The sequence below is a fragment of the Rhineura floridana genome, chromosome 9 (genome assembly GCF_030035675.1).
Source record: "Rhineura floridana isolate rRhiFlo1 chromosome 9, rRhiFlo1.hap2, whole genome shotgun sequence".
Classification (NCBI taxonomy): Eukaryota; Metazoa; Chordata; class Lepidosauria; order Squamata; family Rhineuridae; genus Rhineura; species Rhineura floridana.
The window spans coordinates 82,663,302-82,677,522 of NC_084488.1; the positions used below are offsets into that span (position 1 = coordinate 82,663,302).

The 14,221-nt window shown below is 42.8% G+C and overlaps 1 protein-coding gene across 15 annotated transcripts in view; it reads right to left on the bottom strand.

The window, feature by feature from the left end:
• Nucleotides 1-14,221, bottom strand: part of BLTP1 (bridge-like lipid transfer protein family member 1) — a 312,192-nt gene that overhangs the window by 189,318 nt on the left and 108,653 nt on the right. For all 15 annotated transcript variants that reach the window (XM_061585180.1, XM_061585183.1, XM_061585181.1 and 12 more), the window contains 2 exons: nt 9,699-9,904; nt 8,955-9,182 (listed from right to left, as the gene is read on the bottom strand). In XM_061585180.1, coding sequence (XP_061441164.1) covers nt 8,955-9,182; nt 9,699-9,904 — 434 coding nt within the window. The remainder of the gene's footprint in view (nt 1-8,954; nt 9,183-9,698; nt 9,905-14,221) is intronic.

A 14,221-nucleotide genomic window follows, 5' to 3' on the forward strand; every position in this document is an offset into this window, starting at 1 on the left:
GCAAAGGAAGACATTATGAATGAGCTTGACCAAGACATAGAAGCTGGGATAAATGATCTAGATGAATTAGAGAAACAGGTAGAAACAGCACAGGGCTATAAAGACCACATTATAGTTTGGAAAACTCATGCAATGCGAGCAATTAACAATGAAGATGGGAAAAGTATCTCTTCAGCAAAAAGTGCAGATCCACTGCCACTGATAGTTAAGATCCCCAAACTGATGATCAAAAGATTTCATGGAGACATGAGCTGCTGGCAGGGATTTTGGAGCCAATATGAACCCTTCCATTCACAACAACACCAGGCTGACAAAGGCTGACAAGTTTAATTACCTAAAATCCTTCCTAGGTGGGGCAAGCAGCCAGTACAATTGCTGGCATTGCCACTACCAGAGACAAAATATGATGCAGTTGTGAAAATCCTGAGGGAAAGATTTGGGCGCAAGGATTTGATTACTAATGCCACATGAACATGCTGCTAAGCCTGAACCCAGTAAAAAGGTCAACTGATGTCTTGGCTTTATGCCACTATATGATGCCTGTGAGACTCCAGTTTGGAGTCCATGGGGGTTGTCTCTGATACCTATGGGTGTCTGTTGTGTCCCATACTGATGAAAATGATAGCACTGCAGTTCAGCCACAGTGGGGATGATAGCAGTGAATGGAAGGTACCAGAATTACTGACATTCCTGCAAAGGGAAATTGAGAGTCAAGAGCTTATCTCAGTTCTGACTAAGAGTGCAGTTAAACCATGTGAGAGTGATACCTCCCTCAAATATAGCCCGAAGTCAGTACAATGTTATCCAGAGCAGAAGAAAGGATTGGTCTCCACGCCATCTGCTATAGCACTGAACACAGTAACTCCAAAAGCCATCTGCATATTTTGCAACACTCCTGACCACAGGATAAATGACTGTTCAGCTCTGACACTTGTAGAAAGAAAAGAAAATCTGAAGAAACAAGGTTGATGCTTAATATACCTGGGGGTAAGAAATATGGCCAAATTCTGCAAGACAAAGGGAACAGTTTGCTCTAGTAGTGAAAAATGCCATCATAAGTCAATTTATTTTCAAGAAGCAAAGGAGAACCCCACCAACAAGACAACTCGTGACAACACTATTATGTCCTCAGTAGTTCCATCTGCAGTGGACTTAAAGTCACAGAACACAGCATTACTGCAACCTGTGCAAGCTTCAGTCCAAGGGACTGCTGGTAAGAAAACTGTGCACTATCTACTAGATGGAGGAAGCCAAAGAACATCTATACAAGAAGACATCTCCAGTATTAAAGCTCCCAGTGATAGAAGAGACCCTAACTATTCACTCCTTTGGGGTAATGACACCAGTGACTACCAAAAGATGGAGAGTTAAGGTCACCTTGCAAGGCCTCTGTGGGAAAAGAGAAAAGATTGAATTGGAGATCCTTGAAATGCTGCAAGTATGCAGCACCATGGCAGGAGTCCTAGGATATGACCAGCATCATAAATTAGAAACAAAAAGCCTCCAGCTGGTGGATGCAACTTCTCCCAAAGAAGTGAAGCTAGAAGTGCTGACTGGAGATTATTATTGGAAGACAGTGACAGGCCAAGTGGAACATCTTGGAAATGAATTGGTAGCACTCAAGACTGTATTTCGATAGGCTGTTCAAGTTCCAACTACAACCTTCACCATAGACACCAGTACCACAGAGGGTAATGCTGAAGGTCATAACAGAAGAAGAATCCCTCATCGCTAAACAGCTGAGAGTCTTCTGGGAACTAGAATCTATTGGCATAATGGAAGAGCTGGAGAAGAAGACAAAGTATGACAAAGAGATGCTCCAAAGATTTGAGACTTCCATAAAATACAAGGAAGGAAGATATGAAGTACAACTGCCCTGAAAGTCAGATCAATCTGACTCACCAGATAACTTCCGTGTAGCCAAGAAAAGATTCAAACAGCTGGGATCAGACAGATCAGTTCAGAACTTATGCTCTGCTCTTTAGGAGGTACAGCAAAGTTATAGAAGAGCACCTCCAGAAGGGCATAGCTTAAGAAGTCACCCATAGTTCTGCACTTGAGATAGGCAAGGTGATCTACTATCTTCCTCACTGTGCAGTCATCCAGGAGGATAAATCTACCACAAAACTGAGAGTAGCGTTTGATGCCTCGTCCCATGAAAGGGAAATGCAATGATTGTTTACTAACTGAACCAAATCTGAACCCAGATTTGACTTCCTCAGGTGCTGAAACATTTGGGGGTGCAACTGTAGTGATAGGAATGCAGCAGGGTCAGTCTGGGTGACCTGTGGGCAACCCATTGTAGCAGAAACTGCAGATATAGAGGCATAAATGGCTGAATGGAGACCTTGATTCTGTGCTCCAGTAACAAGTAGCCTGTCCACTAACCTGCATCACTTGGTAAAGGCATTGTGCCAGAGTTGTGGTGGTATGACATTGGGTCTGGGCTGCTGGAGCATCCGAAGACCCCACAAAGTCCCCAGGTGAGGACTGAGCAGCAAAAAATTGAATGCAGAATCTGACCTCTCTCAATTGTTCCTCAGCCCTGATGATTCTGCGCATAGCCCTCTGCCTTCATTACTGACATACTGAAACTGTTCCAGCTCCTCCTCTGCCTCCCCTGCAGTGTTCGTGCACTGGGAAGGGAAAAAGATAGGGTCCCATTAAAAGCTGCCCCCCTTTCTTGCAAGCCAACGGTGAAAGTTACTGTAATGCTGGCTGTAATATCACCCTGCCCACATCAGTAGACATCGGCATAAAAATAACTTGGGGATAATTGCTAGAGATCTGCTGTGCTGCAGCTGATGCAGTGGGCAAACTAACATGGGTGGGAGCTGGTGGTGGGAATGGCAGCAGCAGCTTGGATTTTCCAGCAGGCTCAGCAGATTTCACCTTATTCTTCCCCATAGCCCAAGAGCGTGGCAGACATGCTTGCTAAAGAGCTTATTAAAGGGCCCTGATGGATGACCTTTATTGGGAGAAGGACAGAGGTAGTGCAACCCTATTACTCTTACTTGATCTCTCAGCGGCTTTTGATACCATTGACCATGGTATCCTTCTGGGCCAACTTGGTGAGATGGGTATTGGAGGCACTGTCTTACAGCGGTTCTGATCCTATCTCCAGGGTTGTTTTCAGAGAATAGCATTGGGTGGTTGTCTTTCAGCCCCCTGTGGCACTTATAATAATAATAATAAAATTTTATTTGTTAGTCGCCCATCTGTCTGAATTAACAGACACTCTGGGCGACGTACAACAATATAAAATACAATATAAAACAATATACAGTCAACAAATCACAACATCAACATCAATTCATCTAAAACCATCTTTCAATTAATACAGTATAGAAACTAGTCCACCCCAGAAATCCCATAGGCCTGCCTGAATAGCCAGGTCTTTAGGGCTCGGCAAAAAGCCATCAGGGAGGAGGCATGTCAGAGGCCAAAACGGAGCGAGTTCCAGAGGGTGGGGGCCACGATCGAGAATGCCCTTTCTCTGGTCCGCACCAGCCTAGCTGTTTTCACCGGTGGGACCGAGAGAAGGTCTTGTGAGGCTGATCTTGTTTGGAGGCATACTTGGTGATACTGGAGGCGTTCCTTCAGATAAACTGGGCCGAAACCGTATAGGGTTTTAAAGGTTAGTACCAACACCTTGAATTGGGCCCGGTAAACAACTGGCAACCAGTGTAGATCTACCAACACTGGGATGACATGATCCCGGCGACGGCTCCGCTTTATCAAGCATGCCGCCGCATTCTGTACCAGCTGCAATTTCCGGACCGTCTTCAAGGGTAACCCCACGTAGAGCACATTACAGTAATCTAAGCGAGAGGAGACCAGGGCATGTATCACTCGTGGGAGCAGATGTACAGGAAGGTAGGGTCGCAGCCTCTGTACCAGATGAAGTTGGTACCAAGCTGCCCGGCTCACTGCCGAAACCTGAGCCTCCATGGACTGCTGGGAGTCAAGGATGACCCCGAGGCTGCGGACCTGGTCCTTCAGGGGTAATCTCACCCCATTAAGCACCAGGTCTAAATTTCCCAGTCTTCTCTTATCACCCACTAGCAACACCTCGGTCTTGTCGGGGTTTAGCTTCAGTCTGTTCTCTCCCATCCATCCACTTACGGACTCCAGGCAATTGGACAAGGTATTCACAGCCAACTCTGGTGAGGACTTAAATGAGAGATAGAGCTGAGTGTCATCCGCATATTGGTGACACTGCAGCCCAAAACTCCTGATGATGGCTCCCAGCGGTTTCATATAGATGTTGAATAGCATGGGGGAGAGGATAGAACCCTGTGGCACTCCACAATTGAGAGGCCAAGGGTCTGAAACCTCATCCCCCAGTGCTACCCATTGATGTCTGCCGGAGAGATGGGAACGGAACCACCGTAAAACAGTGCCCCCTATTCCTAATCCCTCCAGGTGGTTTAAAAGGATACCGTGGTCAACGGTATCAAAAGCCGCTGAGAGATCCAGGAGGACGAGGAACGTGTATTCTCCCCTATCCAACGCCCTCCTCATATCATCCACCAGAGCGACCAAGGCTGTTTCAGTTCCGTGTCCAGTCCTGAAGCCCGATTGGAAAGGATCTAAATAATCTGCTTCCTCCAAGTGTGTCTGTAACTGTTTAGCCACCACTCACTCAATCACCTTGCCCAAGAATGGTAAATTAGAGACTGGGCGGAAGTTGTTCAACTCTTGGGGATCCAAGGAGGACTTTTTCAAGATGGGCTTTATCACTGCCTCCTTGAGGGCTGATGGCATTGCACCCTCGTCCAAGGACGCATTTACCACTGCCTTGATCCCTTTGCCCAGTCTCTCTTTACAGCTCATAACGAGCCATGAAGGGCAAGGATCAAGCAAGCAAGTGGTTGGCTTCACAGTAGAGAACACCTTGTCCACTTCATCAGAGAGAAGAGGCTGAAACCGATCCCAGCAGACCGGAATGCAACTGGTCACCTCTGGACCACTACCTGTAACCACGGCATGCAGAATCTTGCTTTTCAGGCACTCGATTTTATCGGCAAAGTGTTTAGCAAATGTGTCACAGGAGGCTTTAGAATGCTCCATAGGTTCCTGAGCAACTGGATCGACCAGGCTTCGGACCACTTGGAACAACCTCCTGGGACAACATTCTGTCGACGCAATAGAGGCAGCAAAGAATTGCCTCTTTGCTGCCTTTGTTGCCCGCTGGTAGGCCGCTATTGCCGCTCTAACCAGTGTCCCATCGTCTTCAGCGCGAGATTTCCGCCACCGGCGTTCTAGTCGTCTCACCTCCTGTCTCAGACCGCGTAACCGTGGTGTATACGAGGGTGCTGTCTGAGTTCTATTTAGGGGGAGAGGACATTTCGGGGCCACCCGGTCTATTGCCCTAGTGATCTCCCTATTCCACTCCATCACCAGGGTCTCGACCGGGCGTCCTTCAGTCAGCTCCAAATAACCCAGCGCATTCAGGAATCCTGTAGGCTCCATCAGGCGTCTGGGGCGGACCATCCTAATAGGTCCTTGTCCCCTGCGGAGGGTGTGCGGCATTGAGAGATCCATATTCACCAGGCAGTGATCTGACCATGACACGGGGTTAGAAGAAACAGTCCCCATTTTCAGAACACTTCCCTCCTCTCCCGAGACAAATACAAGGTCAATAGTATGACCGGCTACATGGGTGGGACCCATATTACTTAGGTGCAGTTCCCACGAAGTCATGGTTTCAATGAAATCCCGAGGGGCTCCAGTGAGAGTGGTCTCGGCGTGTATGTTGAAGTCCCCCAACCAATAAGTTTGGGGAGAAAAACCGCACAGCCGAGACCACCTCGAGCACCTCGGTCAGGGAGTCTGCCGTGCAGTGGGGTGGGCGGTACATAAGCAGAATCCCTAAACTGCCCTTTGGTCCCAACCTCCAGTACATACAATCGACAAACTTGGTCTCGTGGAGAGGAGGTCTGGTGAAAACCAAGGACTCCCGATAGATAACTGCCACCCCCCCTCCCCGCCTACCAATCCTCGGCTGCTGTGCATATTGGAAACCTGCTGGGCACATGGCCTCAAGTATGGGAGCTGAGGCCTCATCCAGCCAGGTCTCCGTAATACACACCAGGTCTGCGTTCTCATCCAGGATAAGATCATGTATGAGCGATGTTTTCTGAACTACAGACCTGGCGTTACACAGCAGCAGTCGAAGGTTGGATGGAGTCTTACATCCCCCAGTTATCTTCTGGTTATGGGCAGGCCCGGAACAAGGGATGGGTATAATGCATCTATCCCTTGTTCCCCTAAACTGGCGTGGCCTGCCACCCACACCTCTCCAGGATCTGCCGCCTAGCCTTGTAATGCCATGGCTTGTAATGCCACTTGTGCTGTGGGGTGCCGCAGGGTGACATCTTGCCCCCAATGCTGTTTAACATCTATATGAAGCCCTTGGGAGCATTCATCAAGAGATTTGGGGCAAGGTGTCAGCAGTACGCTGCTAATACCCAGCTCCATTTCTCTGTAACATCTGAATTAGGAGAGGCCGTGCAAGACCACAGTCACAGCCTGGATTCGGTGGTGGGCTGGACGAGGGCCAATAAACTGAGTCTGAAACCTAACAAGACGGAGGCACTGTGGGTTGGTGGTTCCTGAGTTCAGATAACTGGTTAGTTGCCTGCTTTGGATGGGGTTGTACTCCCTCTGAAAGAACAGGTCCATAGTCTGGGGGTGCTCCTGGATCCATCTTTGTTGCTAGAGGCCCAGGTGACCTCCGTGGCTAGGAGTGCCTTTTATCAGCTTTGGCTGGTAAGACAGCTGCAGCCGTTCCTGGACTGGGATAGCCTGACCACTGTTGTCCACACACTGGTAACCTCCTGGCTGGATTACTGTAATACGTTCTGTGTGGGGCTGCCCTTGAGGTCGGTCCAGAAGCTGCAGCTGGTGCAAAATTTGGCGGCGAGACTGCTCACTGGGGCAGGATATCTCCAACATGTCACCCCACTGCTGAAAGAATTGCACTGGCTGCCCATTTGTTACCGGGCCAAGTTCAAGGTTCTAGTTTTGGTGTACAAAGCCCTATACAGCTTGGGACCAGGATACCTGAAAGACCATCTTATCCCTTATATACCCAGTCGATCACTGTGCTCTACAGCTGAGGGCCTCCTGCAGATACCATCTTATCAGGAGGTCCGTTCTGCACAACATAGGAAACGGACCTTTAGTGTAGTGGCACCTACCCTGTGGAGCTCCTTACCCTTAAATATTAGACAGGCGCCATCTATGTTATCTTTTTGGTGCCTATTGAAGACCTTGCTTTTTCAACAAGCCTTTTAAGTTGAGACCTTATCCCAGTCTCCTTCTGTGTTGGAATTGCTTTTTAACATGCTTTTAAACCTTTTTAAAAAAATAATATATTTTACTTTTTGTTAAGCAAAAAATGTCTTCAAAGCTTTTAAAAAAATGTTTTAAAGTTATTTTGTATTAATGTATTTTAATGTCTGTTTCTATGATGTTTTAAAGTGTTTTAAAGTGTTTTTATTTATTTATTTATTTATTTTATTATTTATTTAATTTAATTTATATACCGCCCTAAGCCCGAAGGCTCTCTGGGCGGTGTACATAAAAGGTAAAAGCAGGCACAATATATAAATACAATAAATATAATAACTCAAAAAACAAAAACACACAAACAATACGAGAACCAAACAACATCCAGAATACAACATAGTAATAAAATACTGTAAAAATACACTTTAAAATGTCTTGTTTCTTGGTCACAAACAAACCATAGTTAGTGCTTTTGTTTGCCGCCCTGGGCTCCTGCTGGGAGGAAATGTGATCCAAACTGGCGGGCGGAGATGTTGTGGAGAAGCCATATCAAAATAGGAGACTTGAAATGGTGGGCGCGCCAGCCACTGACAAGTGAGAGCCTCTTAAGCAACAGAGTTCAAAAACAGTGTGAATTCAGAAGCCACTCTTATAAATAAAAACATGAAAAATACAGCACCACAAGAAATGGAGACAGCTGGGAAAGGCAAGTAAAGGCTGGGAAAGAAGTAAAAAGGGAGGGGGGAAACGGCCCTTTTTTAAATAATAAAAAAAACCCGGGAAAATGAAGAAAACAAAAGATGCAAGAAAACCCTGATAGGAAAGAATCAAAATACAGACCTAAAATCAATCAAACTGATAGCATCGCTACTGGGGGCTGGCTGTGCAACTTACCGTGGCGCCTTGGTGCCCTATCAGCAAGCTGTATGCACATGCTTGCCATCACCCAAGATGGCAATGGGGGTGTCAACAGGCCCACCCTGCCATCTTGGGTTATGGAGGTGTGTGAATGCCACGCACTAATCCTCTGACGCAGCTGGGCCGATTTAAGCCCTCGGCAGTGCCACCCGCTGTCACCACTGCCAAGGACCTTTGCAGTCTGGTGCTGGCCGTGCTCATGTAAATCTTAACAGCTAGCTTCTTGCTAAGATTGAGCTGGACATTCATTAAAAACGTCCCTCACATCTCCCAAAAGGTACAAGAGTTCCTTGCAACTCCGGTGGCAAAGCACATATTCTTTAAGTTTAAGGCTTAGTAAAATACTCAACAAGCAGCTGCCTGGCATCCTATGGAGAGGAAGAAAACATAAACAGCTGCTGTGAGAGACTTGTTGCTAAAATGGCTGCAGGTATGTGCAGATCCTCCATGAATTTGTGGCTGCAGCAACAAAGAAAGGGGGGGGAGTAAACATTGCCCTAGTTTCTCTCAAGAATGTCTCTTTCTCTGGGCAGATATACATTGCTTTGCCATGTTCCTTTACCACATTTTCTACCACTGTGTTGATAAAACCTAAGAGAACACACCAGAAGCCAAGCATGACCAACGGACCAAAGCCAGGAACTATTTTTCTACATGTGTGCATGTTTGTTTATTTGTTTTTTAAAAAATCTGTTCCACATCTGATGCTTGTGGGTAAATAAAAGACCCAGAGCACTTACCACTGGCAATCGCCCATGCACTTTGTACACATTAACAAGCACAGTAATATCCCAAGGGCGCAAAGTTAGGGGGTGAGCGTGTCTGATTGCCGTGTCACTCTCCTTTTTGTCAGCATCGACTCCTACTGCGGTCCATCCAGAGCTTGAAGATGTTGACATGGATAGTACAGGGCTTGAAATAACTTCCTCAAAATCTGTGTACATGTCATCTTCACCGAAGTAATTTTCCTAGCAGGATGAATTAGCAAAACATATCATAAAAGGGCATAACATAAACCTTCTGACACCTCAGTAAAGCTCCAATCCTGCAATCCATTTAAACTCGTAAGCAAGCTTTCATTTTTACATTATACAGGAATCATTAGCATGATCAGGGTTAAACATCTTACCATGTGCTTCAGAGCTGGAAGGCTTCCCATTATGAAGCTTTTTAAATAACAAGAAAGTTAGGTATGAAAATAACAAAAATATTTATTATTTATAAAGCACCCGACATTGAAGCAGCTGAGCAAACTGGAACAAACAGTAAACACTTGAATTTGGTGGTAGACTACACAGTTCACATTAATCTTATCACCCACATGGAGAGACAGCGCAAGCTAACCCATATCTACATAAAATCACACTCAGTTCCCAAGCCAGAACTATCTAGACTTTCCCTCACACAGCAAAATGACTCATGGATGAAAACATTGTTCTACATGCTTTAATAATGACAGGGTACGACCAAAGAGTTCTGCATACCTTTATAGAAATGAAAGCTTTCAAAAGAGGTCCATATAAAGTTATATGGGAGTCTGGGGAGAGTTCCAGTTCTACACGGAGTCTGTCAGGTGGAAGCTCTGAGGGGTCAATAGGGAGACGGGAAGAACCTGAAGGCGGTATACCTCTATCTGATGTTTTCTGTGATGGTCTCAATGCAGATAAGATTGTTTCTTCCATTTCCGACACTTGGGAGTAAATGAAAACGTAAAAGAACTTTGGACAACAAGTTAAACACTTGCTGATTTATAGAAGGACTTTGGGCAACAAGCTAAACACTTGCTGATTTATAGTTTTAAAAACTCAATAATTTTTTTGAATTTCTTTGTTTTCAGACTAGATCTATTCACTGAAGAAGCTATGGGTTGCATCCAACATTATTCTGACTCAGAGGAATTCCATTAAAATTGATAGACATTACTAATTTAGCTCTATTAATTTCAGTGGGTCTACTCTGAGTACAACATAGTTGGATACAATCCCATATGTACCACAAAGTTTGAAAAAAGAAGATCATGGCAGGAAAAAGAAGTCAAGCAATTTCAACAAAATTTAAAGTTAGCATTTTTATTAATAATGTATACTGTGTACTTCTTTTTTTTTTTTACAATAATTTTTATTCAAATTTTCATAACACATACAAAACAAAATCATAAAACATTCAAAGACAAAAAACAAAACAAAACAAAAATAATTAAACAAAATAAAATAAAATATTGACTTCCCATTTGTCACAGATCAAATCAGTTATAGGTCTACAATATATAACAATCCTGTCTCTTAAATCATATTATAAAATCACTTTCCTCCAGTAGTTATCTTAATTAATCATCAAATCTCATAAACATTACTTTATTCTTTCCACAAAAAGTCAAAGAGAGGTTTCAATTCTTTAAGAAATATATCTATCAATTTTTCTCCAAATAAACATGTCGATTAATCCATCTCGTTAATAATTATAATAATCTTATTGTCATAACCATAGTCCAAATAAACATTTCGATTAATCCATCTCATCAAAATCTGTTAGGTTCAATAATTTCAATAGCCATTATTCCATTATCCCTATTAGTTCCATCTTCCATCTCCAATAGTCCTGTTAAGTCCAGTAATTTCAGTGTCCAATCTTCCATTATCAGTATTCCATAATAATCTTGCTGTCGTAGCCATAGTCATATAATAAGAGTCTGATGGGAATTTCCTCTATCCCAAATATTTTCTTGCCATCCATTCTGAATAAGTTGCTGAAATACTGTTGTAAAGTCATATCTCTGTTCTTCTTTTTTACAAAATGCACTGGCTCATCTCTTGAGAGTTTTTCCATTGTCACATGGCTGCAGTTAATTCTATAGATTTTCTCTATATCAAACTCCAACACGTCATTCCAGTCCAAAAGATTATCCAAGCCATTGATAACTTTATCTCTAATATCTTCATTAATTTCTTCAGAGATAACGTTAAATTCCAAACAGTAGATTTTATTTCTAAAATCCATAAACTCCAGATCTTTTTCCAATTCCACATTTGTTCCAATCTCCAGGGCTTGTATCTTCCCTTTATTTTTTCTTTTCTCATCTCTGATCTCATTCTCCTCTCTCACAGGATCCCCTATTTCTTTAAGCTCCTGCGTCATTTTGCTCAGTTCAATTTTCAGCTCCTTACTACCCTGTCGCAGGGTTTGTTTCGTTATCTCAATCTCATCCATTATTTTCTGAAACATAGTTACTTCCAGATTCTCAGCCACTTTCTTGATTGCCATTTTTAAAACCACGAAAACAAAGCAAAACAAAAATAAAGAAGAACCACTTCTTATTTCAGCAACAATTGGGTTAATATTCCAGGCTTGATGACATCACAGTATAAACAGAGCAGCCTGCCTTATCTCTCTATGTTCAAGAATGCAAAACAAATTTAGTTCCCAGCATCAAAACAGTTAGTGGCGTCGTGAAGAAGCAGATTCGTCAAAATAAAATAGACCAAAAAGAGAATAGTCCCAGACAATATAATATTCCTCGGAATAGAAATCAGGAATAGAAATCCCTCTTCTGTTTATATCTTTAGAATGCACTTCCAGGACAGCTTTTTGCGACAGAAACAGAGATAAGCTGTTAATTTCGTGAATAACAGAGAAGAGTTATAGCTCACCCAGAAGTTGTCCAAAGCCGATCAATCTGACAAATCTCCTTTTGCTGCAACAATTTAGACCAAGTAAAAAAAATAATAGAAAGAAGGGTGCTTGCCTGTTAGTCCGTTCTCTCTTTAAAGAAAAGATAAACGTATCGCTTAAACAGATAGAGCTTGTTCGGAAGTCCGTCCGGCATTGTTGGCTGGACCTTATCTCATAAATTAATGAAATCCAGTCCTCCCAACAAAAACAGGCTTTTGAGGTTGATCTCTACGTTTCTCCCTGCCCGGGAGAAATTTCATCAGTCAAAAAAAAATGTTCTGACTGATTTATATCTGAATAAGCTTCTTTTGAGGTGGGAGCCCGTCCCAAAAGCAGGCACAAGCGAAGTCACCCTTCCCGGAAGTCTATACTGTGTACTTCTGAATAAAAAAGGTTTCTGCACTTTCTCTCTATTCTGAGTAATAAACTAGCAATAAGTTGTACTTTAGTCAACCACTTTCTTTAGTCAACCACTTTCCTAGTTAGCTTAAAAGAAAAATCCAGTTAAGTCACAAGAGATATTAAAAATAACATGTAACAATGTTCTGAGAGCTAAGGCTGTTCTGTCAGTGACTACCAATTTACTCCCTATCATATTAAGGAACAATTAATGTCCTTCTTTCATCATAGAAAGAAAGAAGTCACTAGCACAAAACAAAAGAGAAGCCACAGTAATGCACTGAAAATGATTTATGGCCTAACATGTTTCACGTCTTCTAGACAGTACAAAAACATTTCAAGACAGCATATAAAACTCTTTAGTTGCCCCTGAAGCATGGTCCCAAGAATTGGAATGCACTGGGACAATAAATCAATTTCAAGGAACCCTTGAGGTCACCTTTCTTCAGTTTTGAAAAGAACCACATCAACAGTTGCAAACTTAGTATCATTTTAGTTCTTGTTTGTGTTGTACAACGGTAATGTAAATTGTGTACTTGTCCTACACTGATTGTAGCAGATTGCCTTGAATTTTTTAGGTCCATGGTATACAGGTGACGTGTTTAATGGGGATGGGGGTGGAGCAGCAGTGGTTTCTCCTTGCAGCAGGGCTGTCGCTTGCCAGGACAGGGATGGGCAAGGTAGCAGCAGGATCAGGAGAGCTCTGAGTTGGCAGCAGCAGCCCTTCACAGGCAGGTGCACCTGCAGGGCTCTTCCTTCCAACCCAAACTTCTCCCAGCCTCGCCCCACACTATCCATTCATATGTAGAGCCTTTCTTTACCAGCAGCTCTGCGCATGAACTCTAGATTTAGTATTCCTCATATTTTAAAAAGGCAAAAGAGTTTGTGAGGATTATTTCCAACAGAAAAGTTGCATCCAATTTGTAATTTAGACTGCTTTATGGAGTCCAAATCAATTTTCTGTGCCACATCATTTTGGCCAAAAAAGAAAATAAGATTGCTAGCTATAAATGCATTAGTGATTCCACTCTCACTAGTATAAAGAAAAGAGAACAGCAGTTGTGACAACATGATTTATGGCCATTATGGGGGTTGTTTGTTCTGATTTATGCCATTATGTATTTATATTTGTATTTTTAATGTGTTATACGTCGCTTGGAGACGTTTGGGTAACAAAGCGACTAACAAGTCTAATTAATTAATATAATAATAATCCAGTACACTTCATTATATTTTCATTATCAACTGACAGATCAGACACTAAGCCCTCAGTCTTCCCTTTTGGCAAGTGAGGGTTTATTGTCAGAAGTTGATGACAGGGCAACACTAAACAAAAACTAGTATACTACACTCATGCATCTTTTTATCACACCAATCACACAATATGTCTGTGAGCAAAGCTTCTCTAGAAATTGTAATACTGTACTTTTCAATCTGATTAGTACAATTTCTTTAATTTCATAGGGTTTTTAATTTAATCTGTTTTATTTTTGGTAGTATTTTATGCCACTTTATGTTTATCAGCCACTTAAAACTACCTAAACTTCAATTTAGGATAATGCTAGAAAGCATTTAAATAAATAAAAGGAACAACTCCAATGAGAAGAGCTTAATAGTGTTTTCCTCTCTAGCATCTCTGGGGTGTGAGCAGCCTTTAAATGGTGAGTTTCATAGGGTACCTCCCTTCAGTTTTTTAGAACGACAGTAAAGATATGTTTGTGCTGCAGGGCATATGAAGTTGGTAATAGGAAGAGAGTGGATTTTATCTGGTTGATATTAATGTTTTCTGGTATTTTTTAAAAACTGCTTCAGTTTTTTTTTATTCCTGTAACTGGCTTCTACTACCATACTTTATTTATTTAAAAAAAAAAATTACCAATCCTTTATTGCCACAAGCAATCTCATAGCACAGCACTAGACTTAAAATAAAACAGTGCAA